This window comes from Nothoprocta perdicaria, unplaced genomic scaffold (assembly GCF_003342845.1).
Source record: "Nothoprocta perdicaria isolate Ctin4 unplaced genomic scaffold, notPer1 scaffold_393, whole genome shotgun sequence".
In the NCBI taxonomy this organism is placed as follows: Eukaryota; Metazoa; Chordata; class Aves; order Tinamiformes; family Tinamidae; genus Nothoprocta; species Nothoprocta perdicaria.
This window is the reverse complement of record NW_020455636.1, coordinates 377833-392598: the sequence shown is the minus strand read 5'-3', so window position 1 is coordinate 392598 and position 14766 is coordinate 377833. Positions and strand designations below refer to the sequence as shown.

General features: G+C 70.1%; 3 protein-coding genes across 3 annotated transcripts in view; 2 read left to right on the top strand and 1 right to left on the bottom strand.

Moving 5' to 3' along the window:
* Positions 1–291, top strand: part of TAF1C (TATA-box binding protein associated factor, RNA polymerase I subunit C) — a 5078-nt gene extending 4787 nt beyond the window's left edge. The window contains exon 14 of the mRNA XM_026044986.1: positions 22–291. Within this exon, the coding sequence (XP_025900771.1) occupies positions 22–291 (270 nt within the window). The remainder of the gene's footprint in view (positions 1–21) is intronic.
* A 276-nt stretch (positions 292–567) lies between these two features.
* Positions 568–1662, top strand: HINT2 (histidine triad nucleotide binding protein 2). Its single transcript, XM_026044985.1, has 5 exons — positions 568–591; positions 859–1026; positions 1141–1245; positions 1374–1446; positions 1534–1662. The coding sequence occupies exons 1-5, from the start codon at positions 568–570 to the stop codon at positions 1623–1625; spliced, it is 462 nt and encodes a 153-aa protein (XP_025900770.1). The 3' UTR covers positions 1626–1662.
* Positions 1663–7436: 5774 nt separating this feature from the next.
* On the bottom strand, positions 7437–12865 carry NPR2 (natriuretic peptide receptor 2). Its single transcript, XM_026045004.1, has 21 exons — positions 12671–12865; positions 12459–12572; positions 12130–12265; positions 11921–12015; positions 11646–11778; positions 11358–11442; positions 11085–11205; positions 10781–10855; positions 10565–10642; positions 10319–10423; positions 9908–9979; positions 9655–9814; positions 9413–9568; positions 9156–9324; positions 8917–9063; positions 8569–8692; positions 8407–8475; positions 8132–8306; positions 7883–7981; positions 7703–7794; positions 7437–7499 (listed from the first exon to the last, which is right to left on the bottom strand). Exons 1-21 carry the CDS (start codon positions 12842–12844, stop codon positions 7437–7439), a joined length of 2442 nt encoding a protein of 813 aa, XP_025900789.1. The 5' UTR covers positions 12845–12865.
* Positions 12866–14766: the final 1901 nt, after the last annotated feature.

Sequence of the window (14766 nt, the reverse complement as noted above, 5' to 3'; positions counted from 1 at the left end):
GAGCCGCTGCTGTCGTCGCAGGCGCTGCGCTCGCGCGGCATCCCCCGGGAGCGGCGCCGCACGCTGCGCGACTACCTGGCCGTGTGCGACGGCGCCGAGCCCTGCGAGCCGCCCGGCAGCCAGGGCAGCGCCCGCTGCGCGCCCGCCTCGCAGAGCCAGCGCTCGGGCTCGCAGAGCCAGCTTGAGGGGTCACAGGGCCAGCTCGCGGGTTCCCAGAGCCAGCTCGCGGGCTCGCAGAGCCAGCGCTCGGGCTCTCAGACCCGCCGCAAGCGCCCACGCATGGGCTTCTGACCCCGACTGCACCCAATAAAACACTCGTGGGGCAGCAGTGTGGCTCGTGTGTGTTGGGGGGGCTGGTGGAATGGGTGGGAAGCACCCCCACTGTGCCTTAGGTGCCCCGGGATCCTGGGAGGCGCCGGGATCCCCGGCAGCGTCGCCTCGTGCGCCCCACGCTGGTCGCGCGTGGGAGGGAAGCGCGGGCCCTTTAAGAGCGCGTGCAGCCAGCCCTCCCTGTGAGTGGCAGCCGCGCGGGCCAATGGGGCGGCGGGGCGGGGCTGTGGCGGGGCCATGGCGGCGCTGGCGCGGGACCTGGCGCGCGCGGGGCGGCTGCGCGCGTGGGGGGCGCGCGCGGCCGCACCGCCCTGACCCGCGTGGGTGCAGGGCCCTCGGTCACGTGAGTGGTGGGCTGCGCCGTCCCGCGGGCACCCACCCGCGCGTGGGACGGAGCTCGGAGCCTCCCCGCACACCCCGTGGGCAGCCGTGCAGCGCCTCGCGTGTCCCCCGCTCCCTGGCGGCTCCAGCGGTGCCCGCAGCCCCACGTGTCACGGGGGGGTGTCCCTGCGCGCGGTGTCCCTGCAGTGTCCCCGCTCCGTGTCCCCCCGTGGCCAGCGATGCTACACGGCGCCCGACACGCAGGACGGCGAGGTGGCCAAGGCGCAGCGCGCCGCCGGCGACCACGCGCCCACCATCTTCAGCAAGATCCTGGCGCGCACCGTGCCCGCCACCGTGCTCTACGAGGATGAGAAGGTAGCGGCGGGTGCCGAGCTGGGGTCACCCCCGCACCGGGGTCACCCCCACGCCGGGGTCACCCCCACGCCGGGGTCACCCCCGCGCCGCTCAGCGCCGCTGCTGCCCCCGCAGTGCATGGCCTTCCGCGACGTGGCCCCGCAGGCGCCCGTGCACTTCCTCGTCATCCCCAAGCAGCCCATTCCCCGCGTGAGCCGCGTGGGCCCCGAGGACACCGAGGTGAGCGCAGCGGCACCGGCCGCGGAGACCCGCCGCGGGCCCCGGCGTCCGGGTACCCGGACGCCGGGGCCCGCGGCGGGTCTCCGCGGCAGATGCCGTGGCTGAGCCTGCCGCTCGCTGTGCTGCAGCTCCTGGGGCACCTGCTGGTGGTGGCGAGCCGCACGGCGCGCGCCGAGGGCCTGCACGACGGCTACCGCGTGGGTGAGCGGCGCCGCGTGGGCGCGCGACCGCGGCGCAGGCTGGTTGAGTGGCCCCGCGGCACCGTGACACCCTGCGCTTTCTCGGCAGTCATCAACGACGGCAAGCACGGCGCCCAGTCCGTCTACCACCTGCACCTGCACGTGCTGGGCGGGCGGCAGATGGGCTGGCCGCCCGGCTGAGCGGCGCCCTCGCCGCGCGCCACTCAAGCGACGCCGAGCACCCTGTGCGCGGCCCAATAAAGCAGCAACGAGGACCCTGCGAGTGTCCCAGTAAAGCAACACCGAGCACCCTGCCCGCGTCCCTGCGTCCCAGGGCACCGCGCGGGCCACGGGTGGGCACGGCTGTGGGGCAAGCACGTGGGGCGGGCGGCGCCGTGCGGGCGCACTCGGTGCGCAGAGGCTGTGCGCGCCGTGGGGCCCCGCGCCGCCCGCTCCCCTCGCCGCCGGGCCGCACGCTCGGGGCCGCGCTATATTTATCCCTCCTGGCTCGGCCGCACGGGGCAGGGCGGCACCGCCGCGCACAAGGACCGCTCTGTTGGCGGCCGCCGGCACCGCGCGGGGGGCTCCTGCCGGAGCCGGAGCTGGGCGTGGGGCTGCCCTCGGGCCCCTTGGAAGCTGCGTGCTTGGGGAGTCCAAAATCCTGAGTGTGGAGGGCACCCGGAGTGTGCGGTGAAGGTCTCTGCGATGGGATGGTGACCCCAAGGATGAGGTGGGGGTCCCGAGGATGGGGGGGAGACCTCAAAGATGAGACAGCGATCCCAAGGATGGGGAATAGACCCCTAGGACAGAGTGGAGATCTCAAGGGTGGAATGAAGCTCTTGAGGATGGGCTGAAGACCCCAGTGACACGACAGATCTCCCAAGCGCAGGGTGCAGACGCTGAGGACGGGCTGGAGTCCCCAGGGGAGAGCTGGCAGCCTTGTGGCTGGGTGGAGACCCCCGAGGTGGGCAGGCATCCCCAGGCCGTGGTGCAGCACCGGTCACCGTGTGAGGACCCATCACGAGGTGCTTGGCACATGGGAGCCACCACCCCATGGGGGTCAGTGAGGACCCTGGCGGCTCCTGCCCGGCAGGGACACCCACAGAGCAGCGCCGGGACACGTTTCCTCCTCGCAGGAAGGAGCGAGGCCCCATGCACAGGGCGTCCGCAGGTCCCTGCGCGCCCGACGGGGGCTCCCCTGAAGGCAGCGCTTGTTGTTATTAATATCGCCGCGCGTGGCACTGCCGGCCTGCGGGCGCTGGCCGGGCCCCAGGGCTCCTCCCCGGCCTCGGCGGCTCCCTGGGCCCGGGGCCAGAGCCAGGGCCCGGCTCCGCTCCCGCCCGTCCCGGGGCGCCGGGCACGGCCGCGGGACCCGCATGGCCCCGCCCCCTTGCCCATGGCCACGCCCCCTTTGCCTGTGGTCACGCCCCTTTGTGCCTGGCACCGCCCCATGCTATGTAGGGGAGCGGGCGGACACCGCCCCCCTCCCGCCAGCAGGCGCTCCGCCAATGGGAGGAGCGTCCGCGCTCGGCCCCGCCAATGAGCTTGGGGGGCGGGTCCGGGCGGAGGGTGTTTACGGTCTCCGTGGAGACGGAGCAGTGGGCTGTGTCTGACCCGTGGCTGCGCATGCGCGGGAGGGAGTCGCGGGGTCCCGCCATGGAGCGCGGAGCGCGGCGGGGGCCAGAGACCCCCCGAGGGTGGGGAGGGACCTGGGGCGCTGCGGAATGGGGCCCCAGCGGGACCTCTGGGGGGCATTTGGGGGTGCAGCACCATGGGGGTCCTTGGGATGCAAGGTGCAAGGGGGGGGCTTTAGGGGATACAGGACCGTGGGTGGCATTTGGGCAATGGGGACACGTGGAGGGTGGGGACATTTGGGGTGCGGGGCCATGAGGGCGCTTGGGGGATGTGGCCCTGGGGTCGTTAGAAGAGTTGGGAGCCAGAGTGGGGCCTGGGCTGGGGCGATGGCAGGGCTGTGCCCAGGGGACCCTGGGGGGAAGGGTCCATGGTTGGGGGTGGCTGGGGAGGGAAGGTCCTTCTGGAGCGGAGACCCAGCTGTGGGCTGCTCTTTGGGGAGTGCTGCATCCCAAAAGGCAGCGGAGCCCCCGCCGCCCCACGGCGGGGACCCTTGGTGGCACCGGGGGGGCCGGGCAGGGGTGACATGCGCCTGGCCGCAGTGACCGTGTCCTGTCCCCTCGCGCAGGGTGGCTCTCACGGGCCACGTGCCCCCGCTGTGTCCCGGCGAAGGGCCCGCGGCAGCCGAGGAGAGGCCGCTGTGCGACGGGGAGGTGCTCGCGGCCGCGGCTGGGAGCCCTGGACCGGCCCTGCCGGCTCCCGCGGCCGCAGCCGGAGCGGTGCCGCCCGAGGAGGCCGGGAGGGAGCCCCTGGGGCCGGAGCGGCCGCCCTGCCCCGGGAGGGCAGAGCCCTGCGCCGTGGAGCAGGCGCTGCCCGTGCCCGCGTGGGCGCCCGCGGAGCCGCCGGGCCGGCCCGCAGCCCGCGGGAGCTGCCTGCTCCACAACTGGCAGGAGGAGGTAACGCCCGCGCCCGCCTCGCTTCCCCAGGGCTCCGGCCTTTCGGAGCGGGGCTGCTGCCTCCGTGCTGTGTCCGCGGATGGGCAGGGAAGGCGCCGGCAGCGCTGCCGTGAGCGCGCTCGGCCTCAGCCCGTCAGCACCCCCGGCCGAGCCCTCACGCTGCAAATAGCCAAAATTGGCCCAGCCCGCGTTCCCGGCGTGACCTTGAGATCCGCGGGATGGAAACGGGGGGAAATTCAATAGTGCCAAAGGCGCCGGCACGCACGTAGGGACCAACAGCGGGGATTTGCCGTGACCCGGGCGCGCGTTGTTTCCGAGGGGGCAGCCGCGTGCTGCGGTTGATGACGGAGTGGCGGCGGAGCTGGGGACACCGCGGGGACAGCAGGGGCCGAGGCCATGCAGGGAAGCGTCAGCCGGGCAGCTTCCAGCAGCGCTGCGGAGGGGTTTGTGCCCTGGGCCAGGCCCTGGTGAGGCTGCTGTGGGAAGGGCCAGCACAGCTCGGGAGCCGCTGGGGAGGCAGCCGGGCTGGGGGACATCCAGAGGTGGATCCCTCATCCCTTCGGACCCCTCATCCATTTGGATCCCTCATCCCTTCGCCAAGCCCAACTGCTGCATCCTTCTGCACAGCCGAGGAAGCCCTTCTCACCACTAGCTTTCTGTGGCTGTAAATCTGTCAAGTTTTCCAACAGGAAGTGGTCAGTATGGGGACAGGGTCCCCATGTGGAGAAGCTAATTCCCCTTGTGCTCAGCGCCTGCCCACAAGCGCCCCAGGCTGTGCGGAGGGCCCTGTCGCTCGAGGTGCTCACCCAATGTGTTGACAGCCTCACCAGCCTCCTGGCCAGCCCTTCTCCAGCTGCTCGCTGCGTTCTCGCTGCCCGTCAGCATCCGCTTTGCACAGACGTGGCCGCCGCAGCCCCGGGTCTCCCCTAACCCGGCCCCTTCGTGATGGAGCTGCTGCCAGAGCAGAGCTGCAGGAGCTCAGATTTAGTCTCAAGTGTCCGAGCACGTGAGAGCCTGGCGCTCACGCAGCACCCGAGGCCCTGGGGTGCCTGTGGGGGCAGAGCCCGGGTCGGGGCACTGCTGTCCCGCTCCGTGTGCGGTGCCGAGTGGATCAGCGCAGCCAGTAGGCGCTGGGCTGGCAGCACAAGTGTGGGCGCTGTGCGGGGCTGCTGTCCAGGCACACTGGGCACCTTTCCCTACCCCAGGTCTGTGTAGCTATACAGAGACATGCAGCCCTCGGTAGGGTCCAACCTACTGTGTTGATGGATGCTGCTTGGGGGCTGGCACGAACTTGGGTGTAAGAGGTGATGGCCACAGCTCAGGGGTCATCACGTCTGAGATGGGGGGCCGAGGCTGTGGCCCCACCGGCCCCCGCGCTGTGTTCCCAGAGAGCCACCAACGAGCTGGACCGCGTGCCGAGGCCGGAGCTGGGCAGCGAGGGCTACTTCTACCGGCACGGGCACCGCGGGCTGCTCGCCGGCCAGCCACCCTCCCGCATGGCCCACGGCACCACCACCCAGGACACATACGGGCAGCCCCGGCGGAGCGCGCGGCCGGCGCGGGGTGAGGCCGCGCTCCCCGCGGGGACTCCGGGTGTGCGGAGCGGCCCCCGGGGCTGACGGGGCCCGCATCCCCGCAGGGCAGCGCGAGGCCATGCTGGAGCTCATGCTGTACCACAAATACAGGCAGGTCCAGTGCACGCAGCCCTCCTGAGGTGGTAGCGGCTGGTAGTTGGGGCTCTCTCTGTACGTCCGAGGTGCCGGGGGCCCTGGCGGGCCGGCGCCTCCAGAGCTCTCCCTGCAGGAAGGAGGTGCTGGAGGAGACCTGTCCGCCGCCTGCTCCCATGGAGTCGCTCTCCACCACGCACCGGGACTACCGCGCTGAGGGCTTCCAGCCGGCGCCGCTGCCCCCCACGCAGGTGCCTCTCGCCCCATGTGGGGACACCCCCAGCTTGATTCAGCTCCCGGGGTCCAGAGCCCACGGCGGCTGCCCCGTGCGGCACTGGGAAAAGCCCCGGGACTCTGGGAGCGCCCTCAGCGCCCCCGTGAAGCAGCCAGGCACCCTCCTCCCCACCCATGGGTGCTGTTCCTCTCCGCAGCCCCACGACTGCTACGTAGAGCAGCCCTGCAGCTACTGGCTGGAGCAGGCGCGCAGCGTGCCCGTGAGTGCCCTGCCACCCTGCCCGTCGCGGCCACCGTGCCCTTCCCGGCCAGGGCGTCACCAGCCTCTGTCCCCGCCAGGGTGTCACCAGCATCTGCAGCACCGACAGCCCTTTCCGGAGGAGCGCCGCCTTCTCCACGCCCGTCACGGAGCGGCTGGGCCAGCCCCTGTCCTGAGGAGCTGGCCCTGCTGCCGGGTAATAAAGACCCAGCGGTGGCAGCATCCTGGTGCTGCTGGAAGACGAGGCCCGGCTCGCTCCTGGGCCTACCTGCACGCACCTGCCTCCAGGTGTGGGACACAGAGCCCCCCGTTTCCCGCGGCTTCCCGGAGGCCCCGCACTGCAGCCCGGCCATGAGCCCCGCATCGCCCCCCGCTCCCTCCCTGGCCTCCGTCTCTCTGCATTCGCTGACAGGAGGAGGCACACCCCGCTCCCCGGGGACAGGGACGTGTCCCCTCCTCGTGCCCAGGTGACGTGGGCCCCCCCGGGGCCCCGGGCGGCGTGGCTCCCTGGGCACAGGTGGGTTCCAGTAAGCGGCGGCGGCGGCGCGGCCAGAGCATGAGCTCAGAGGAACGCACTGCAGCCCGCGGGCCAAAGCAAACGCGGCGGCGGCGCCTTCCCAGCAGCGCCCGGAGCCCCGGCCAGCAGGCGCCGGGGCGGCCTCCGCGGGGCGGCCTCCGCGGGGCGGCCTCCGCGCGCGGCCCCCGGCCCCGGCGTGTGCCGGGGTCGCGCGCGGCCCTCGCGGCGCTGCTGCGGCCCCAGCGGGCGGGCGCGTGACGCACGAGGCGGAGGCAGCGGCTCTGGGGAAGTCTGTATTTCAACAAAATAGTTGGCGCTATCTGGCTGCTATATTTACACCCGGGGGAGGGGGTATTTACACAACGCGGGTTGGGGGGGGCTATGTACAGGGGGGCGGCAGGAAGGGGGCAGGGGGCACGGAGGGGAGCGGGGCGCTGAACTAGCCCCGATTAGGGGCCGGGCCTGGCGAAGCCCCCGTCTTCACCCCCAGGAGGGGCGGCAGGGGCTGCCAGGGCCTGAGGAGGGAGAGGAGGAGGCCAAATGCCCGGGGCGGGGGGATGGAGGGGCAGCCAGGCCCCAGGGAGCGGGCTCAGAGCCAGCTGAGCCGGGAGGGGAGCGGGCATCGGGGCTGGGGAGCGGGGCTGGGACCGGATCCTCCCCACGGAGGGAGGTGGGATTCCAGGGGGGATTGCTGGTGCCTGTGGGGCGGGGGCAGGCGCTGCCTCCTTGCTCCGGGAGGGCAGAGCCAGGAGAGCCGGCGCGGGGCGGCCCCACGCGCCCCGGTGCACGGCGCAGCCCCGGCCGCCCTCACACGCCTTGCGGCTCCTTCCTCTCGCCCAGCAGCCAGTACGTCCGCATCTTCCCCTTGCCCTGCGGGTGCGGGGAGCCCTCAGCGCCGCGGCTGGGCCAGCCCTGCACTGAGACCCTCCCGAGCCCCGACCTCCTCCAACATTCACCCTAGGGTGCCACCACGGCCCTCTTGGATGGCACCAGGCACATCTCCCAGTTCCCAACCGCACCACCCAGGCCATGGCACCAGTGGGTGCCTCCCCACCACCTGGTCCCGGCCTCACCTTCATCTCCACATCCCCGCGCAGCTCCAGCTCAAAGCAGCCGAACTCATCCAGCACTTCCTTGGTGGTGGACGAGACGTGGATCTTCAGGGCTGGGGCGCGCGCAGAGGGAAAAGGGGCGTCACTGGCACGCGGGAGCGGGGTGCAACCCGCTGCTGCTGGCCCCGGCCTTGCCCTCACCCTGGCCGTTGGACTCCATGCGCGAGGCCGTGTTCACCGTGTCTCCAAAGAGGCAATACCGGGGCATCTTCAGACCCACGACGCCGGCACAGACAGGGCCTGCGGGTACAGCAGCGTGTGGGCAGCGGCAGAGCCCAGCCCAGCGCCTCTCTAGTGATGTCCCAGCGGGGCACTTCGGTCACCCAGGGGTGGCAGCAGCTCCTCGCCGCCCCGCGCCCTCCACATGGCTGACGCACACGCGGGGCTCACCCGTGTGGATGCCGATCCGCAGGCGGAGCTGGTCGTTGGGCCGGTGCCGGATCTTGAAGGTCTTGACGGCCTCGAGTAGGGCCAGGGCCATGCGGACGATCTCGTGCGCGTGCAGCTTCCCGTTGCGCACCGGCAGCCCCGACACCACCATGTAGGCATCCCCGATGGTCTCCACCTGCGGCGGCGGGGTCAGGGGCAGCACCCGCCGCGTTGGGAGCCCTCAGTCCCCTCCCCGTGCCCCCTCATGGGGAGCTGCGTGTGCCCGTGTCCCCCACCTTGTACACGTCGAAGTTGTCAATGATGGCATCGAAGCAGGTGTAGAGATCGTTCAGCAGCGTCACCACCTGCAAGGAGCGCAGTGAGCGCGGCGCTGCGAGCGGGCACGTCCCGTGTGGTGGCACGGGCATGAGCAGGGTGCTACCGAGGCGGCCCCCCACCTGCATGGGGGTGCTCTCAGCCGAGAGCGCCGTGAAGCCCACGATGTCGCTGAAGTAGATGGTGACGCTGTCGAAAGCCTCGGCCCGCACCGTCTCCCCGCGCTTCAGCTGCTCCGCCACGGAGCTGGGCACGGAAAGGGAGACAGTGGGCACCGCTGCAGAGGTGCCACCATGAGGTGCAGCACTTGCTCCCTCCCCAAAGCCAGCAGCCCAGGTCTCCCGTCCCTCACCCAGGGCCTCCTGCCCTTCACCCAGCACAGGCTGGGGACCCTGCGCTTGCCCGGTGCAGGGTGCAGGGCCGGCACCCATCCCCGGGGCACCGCGCGCTCCCGTCTCGCCCGTCCTCACTGGGGCAGGATCTGGTAGAGCAAGTTCTCCGCCTTGCGCTTCTCCTCCAGGTAGGCCTGCGTCCGCTCCTCCACCAGCTTCTCCAGGTTGTTGGCGTACTGCTCCATGCGCGACAGCAGGTTGTCCAGGATGCTGGTGCTGCCCTCCCTGCGGGCACACCGGCGCGATGTACCCTCGCTCCCACTGGGATAAGGTATCCCCCCAGCACCCATGGCTGCCCCTTCCCTGCCGGCACCCACTTGTTGAATCTGCGGATGAAGATCTTGATCTGGCCGAAGTCGGGGCGCTCGGCGGGCTCCTGCGCCCAGCAGCGCTCCATGAGCACGGCCAGCTCCTCGCTGTGCACGCCAATGTCGATGGAGGGGCGGAAATAGGGCTTCTGGCTGTTGCGCACCTTCTGCACGATCTCTGCCGGCGCGGGGACACGTGGCATCCTCACTGGCACCGCGCCGGCGCCACCGTGTCCCCTCCTTCTCCGCGCCCCCCCACCGCTCACCTTTGGGGCTCAGGTCCATGCCCTCGACGTAGAAGGGGCCGTTGCGCAGGGCGATCTCCTGCACGATGATGCCGAAGCTGTACACGTCGGCCTTCTGCATGCCCTGCGGCGGCAGCTGCCCCTTCTGCAGCAGCTCCGGCGCCGTCCACAGCTTCTCTGCCAGGACAGGGCCACGGGGCGGTGAGACAGGATGGCCCCATCCCACGGGCACCGCGGTGGGGCTGCCCGGGGCCGGCACTCACTGGCGTAGAGCGCGTGCGTGTCCTCGCTGTCGCAGGGCGAGCGGAAGCTGGCCAGCCCATAGTCGGTGATCTTCAGCACGAAGCGGCTGTCCACCACGCAGTTGGACGACTTGAGGCTGCCGTGGTGCCCGATGATGCTGTTGTGCAGGAAGGCCATCCCCTGCGCCCAACAGATGGACGGACAATGCAAAGCTGACGCCCTCGAGCAGAGCCCCGGCACCCATCCCACAGCCCAGCATCCCCACGGGGGTACCTTGACGATGTCGTTGATGAGCGAGTAGCGAAACATCCAGTCCAGATTGATGCTCTCGTTCTCCAGGACGTCCTGGTGAGAGTGTGTTGGATGTGAGCTGAGCCTTGCTGAGCACCGCTCACAGGGAGACAAGGTCAGTGTCCCCCCCGGCCCTCTCCCATCCATGAGTTCCAGATCTTTGCCAACATCGGGCCTGCATTGGCCCAAGAGCCTCCACCCCGCTGGCACCCCCATTCACATGGCTGTCCCCCTGCCAGCAAGTCTTGCAGGGCTTGAACAGCCACCAGGTCTTTGTGGTCAGTGCAATGAGGTCACCATGGATGGCTGGACATTGAAAGCTCTGGGATCCCCATGCACAACGGGATGCAGCCAGCCTCGGTGCCCCCCCCGGGGCCCCTCGCCATCCCCTACCTGCAGGCTGCCCCGCGGGCAGTACTCGGTCACGATGCAGATGTTCGGGGGGTCGATGCACGCCCCGATGAACCGCGTCAGGTGGTTGAACTGGATGTCCCGCATCTGGTGTGGGAAGCAGAGCCAAGATCAGACGGGACACCCGCAGACTGGCCTGTCCCCGCGTCCTCATGCCCCCGCCGCTGACAGGAGCAGCCCCTGTGCCCCGAGCAGGGTGTCCCGCCGTGGCGCAGACCCCACACCTACGTGCTTCAGCTCGAAGAGCACCTGCCGTGTCAGCTCAATGCGCTTCTTATTGACGTGCTTGATGGCCACCACGTTGCCCTGGCATGGAGGGGATGAAGGAGACGTCAGTGCCACATGGGGAGGATGGGGAGTGCAGGGAGTGGGGATGGCCAGGCACAAAAAATGCTGTAACAGGGACAGGGTGGGGACAGGGCAGGAGTGAGATGAGGGGCTCACCTTGAAGTGGCCGGTGTTGGCGAAGATCTGGAACTTGCCATGGGCGGTCATCAGGGAGCCGTAGCTGGAGCCGCGCTGGGAGAGGACAGGGTTAGGGATGGGACTCCAAGGCAGAGCATCCCGGGAGCAGTGGGGAATGCAAGGGACAGCACAGAGCAGGCTCCATGGGACAAGGAATAGGGGGCTCAATGCTCTAGAGGGAGGGTGATGCTGAAGCCTATAGGGGTAGGTCTGCCAGGGAGGTGGCTCTATAGGGCACCGCGTGGGCAGGACGAGGCGCAGGGCTCCGCGGTCCCGTCCTCACCAGGGACAGCGTGAGGCGGCTGCCTGCTCTCTTGTGGTCGCGCTCGGCGCTGCCGAAGTGCAGCTCGTCCCAGCGGATGCGCCACAGCATGCTGGCCAGCTCCTTCTCCAGCATCAGCTTCCTGGGGAGCAGGGGGGTCAGGCGCCCGCGGCGCCGCACGGGGACACGCAGTGGGCAGCACGGGTCCCCCACCACGCTGGGCACCCAGCCTGCCCCACACTAAGTCAAACAGTGCCCGAGGCCACAGCAGAGGCTTCCTGGTCCCCCACTGACCTGAAGATGAGGAAGCTGGAGATGCCGAACATGACGAAGGTGAGACCAGCACCCAAAGCCACAATGGCCAGCATGGAGAGGGGAGCTGCAGGGTGCAGGGGCTGTTAGGGCCACCCAGCTTCCCACCCTGCAGAGCCCCCAGACCCTGCAGTGGGCAGCAGGAGAACCAGTACCCACTGGGAACCACCTCGAGAGCCTGGCAGAGCCTGGCAGGTGGGTTCCCAGGCACCCGCTGGGGTCTGAGGGATGTGAAGCTGGGGCTCGGGGGCCAGCTGCCCCAGTACCCACTTTTATCGCAGGAGGGATCGTCCACATCGAAGACGCAGGGCGGGTTGTCCAAGGGGGGTGCCCCCTTCACCCAGCGGATGGGCTGGCCCAGCCAGTGGATCTGCTTCTCCGCACCCGAGTAGTGTCCCACCACCTGCGGGCAGGAGAGAGCCGAGCCCGCGGATCCCACCAGCCCTAGGGCCTTCCAGCCCGGCCGCAGCACCCCGAGCATCCCGGCTGCGGCTGCGGCACCTTCCCCCCTGCCCTGGCTGTGCAGGGCCGGCGCCAGCCCCCACCTCGTACTGCCCGCTCTGCGGATCGCCCATGGCCCACAGGTTGAAGTCCGTGTCCCGGTCGTTGTTGCTGTCCATGCTCACCAGCCCGGTCACCCCTGCAGGGGAAGCGAGATGGTGTTGGGACAGGGACAGCATCGCAGCACGTGTGCCAGCACCACGGCGTCCTGGCCAGGCCACCAGCCCTGGTGCCCACCCCACGCCGCCGTTACCCTGGAACTTGCGGTCCCGCATCTTCTGGATGATGCGGGTGACGTTCTTCTTGGAGCCGCCCTCCCGCAGCGTCTCGTTCAGCACCATGGCGTAGAGCAGCAGCCCGTCGTAGAAGCAGCCGGCCACCAGGTTCATCTGTGGGCAGAGACATCAGCGTCCCCAGCCCCAGCACCCCGCGGACACCCTGGGGATGCTGTGTATGTGGGCCATACACGTAGGCTCCAGAAAGGGCACTGCTGGCATTGCACATAGCCGTGTCATTCATGGCACGCTAGGGACCTGCCACAGCCTGGCTCAGCCCGGTCCCCACCCCCAGGACCCCGCTTACCAAGGAGTAGTTGAGCTGCACCCCGAAATTCTCCTTGGCTCGCAGGATGAGCTGCGTTTGGAAGTGCTGGTACTCGGGGTTTTGGGGCTCGTGGTAGGTGATCACCAGCACCGACTGCAAGCGAGCACAGCGCCGCGGCCGCTCACGCAGGTCCAGCGGCGCTGACCCCATCCCCGTCCCCGTGGCCGGGCAGGGGACGCAGCCCCGCTCACCTGGAAGGCCTCGCGCAGCCCCGAGTCGTGGCCCGGGCCCTGCTGCCAGGGCTTGAAGGCGTCGCGGGCAGCGTCGCCCCGCAGGCTCTCCCCGAAGACGTCCACGTAGAAGAAGACGTAGTCGCCGTTGGTGAGGTTCTCGCGCTGCGCCCGCTGCATGATGCGCCGCAGCATCTCCAGCGGGCCGCACAGGTAGATCACTGCGGGCGACGCGGGACAGGGTTGGAACCTCCTGGTGACATCCACGTGCTCCTGCTCCATGGTCAGAGAGCCCTGCCAGCCCCACGGCTCCCATCGCCCTGTCCTGCTCCCGCCACGTTAACACACCCTGAGTGACAACAGATGAAAAGGGAACCCTTGCTCCGACATAGGGGCCTGTCCCCCGACGCACAACCATAAATCAGCCCATGCACAGCGCTCCGGCACACACACACATGTCCCACATCCCTTTTCCGGATCACACCCCCTGGAACACACACCTCCAGCCCAAACAGGCACCCCCAAACCAGCAGCCCCACACGGCCCTGCTGAATCCCCACAGAAACGGGTCCTGCCCAGGTACCAGCCCTGCTCATGGGGACCTCGCTGCCATGCCCAGGAGAGAGGTGAGAGCCACAGACCATGTCCACGAAACGCTCCCCATCCTCCCCAGCCCATCCCGGAGCAGATGGGATCCTGCTGGCCTGGGATTCCCACTCGAGGGGCTCTGGCATCCTGGATCGAGGGGCTACACCAGCCCCAGCCAGGGCAAAACAGGCCCAGCACGGCCCCGGGGCCAGGCCCTGCAGGACGGCAGCCTTCGCCCAAAGGATGCCGGGGAATCCAGACTCGGGAAGGGACAAAAACATGTTTGGGTTTGCGGTCGTGCGGCAGGAATGTGCAGGTTCCCGGATTCCAGCACCTTCGGCGGCCGCGGCATTAATTGGAAACAGAGCATCTGCTGGTGCGACGCACGCGGCAAGGGGGTGCCCGGGCCCCGTCCCGCCGCCCCGGCTGCCCCCGGCGCCAGCGTCGCGGCTCTGCCGGCCCTGGCGGGACACCCGGCCCCGGCGCTGCGAAGGGGCTGCCCGGGAGCCCCGTGGGCCACGGGGCTGGCGGCGGTGCTGGCGGCACCTGGGACTGTCTGAAACCCCCCCGAGCAGGGGCCCTCTTCGCCCTCGGAGGATCCTGCCACTGCCTCCTCCCTCCCCCCGGAAAACCAGGGCCCCTGCTCCAGCCAGGCTGGCTGGGAAGCCGGGATTGAGCAACGTGGGAGGAGGCGGCGGCGGGCGCCGGAGGAATGTCACGCTCAGACGCTGGCCCCGGCGCACGGCCCTCCTGCGCGCGGCCAGCGCCGGCCAGGGCCCCGGCCACACTTGGAGCGCGGGCAGGGAAGAGGCAGGGATGGGACGGGCGAGGAAGCCCTGGGCTGGGTCCCGCACCGGGTGAGCACCCTGCAGCGGGTGGGCACGGGGCCAGGCTGGCCCTCCCGACCACCTCGAGCACCGGGGCAGCCCACGGAGCGGGGCAGAAATCCCACGGGGCCGCCCCGGGCACCCGCAGAGGCGCCAGGAGCTCTTGCAGGCACGAGGCCAAGGGCCCGCAGGGGAACGAGGTGGCAAACGTGCCGCAGAGCGGCCGATGGAAACAGCCCTCTGGCATCGCCGCTGAGCCGGGCGCCCTGGCGGCAACGTGTCCCTGCGCAGCCGGAGGCGGCTCCTCCCCGTCCTGCTCCGGGATCCTCTGCTCCCTTCGCAGCAGAGTCGCAGCCAGGCAGCCCTGCGGCAGGGATGTGCAGGATCCTTCTGCCCTGCCATCATCGCCATTCCCGGCTCGGTGCCACCAGCGTGGCTGGCCCTGCCGGGAAGGGTCAAGGTCCTCAGACACAGCAGCAGGTCAGCACGGGAGGCACGAGCAGAGGATGGTGTCTCCTAACGGGCCAAGTTTTGACTCCAAATGCGGCACCTCCCTGGACACACTCCCTCCCTGCCTGCCCCACAGTTCCAGCACGCGTGGCACCAAGACTCACAGCGGGGCTGGGACGCGACGGCTCCAACGTGGGGCCACCCCCTGCGACCGTCACCGGCCTGACGCCAGCGCCAGGCTGGGGGTCGCTG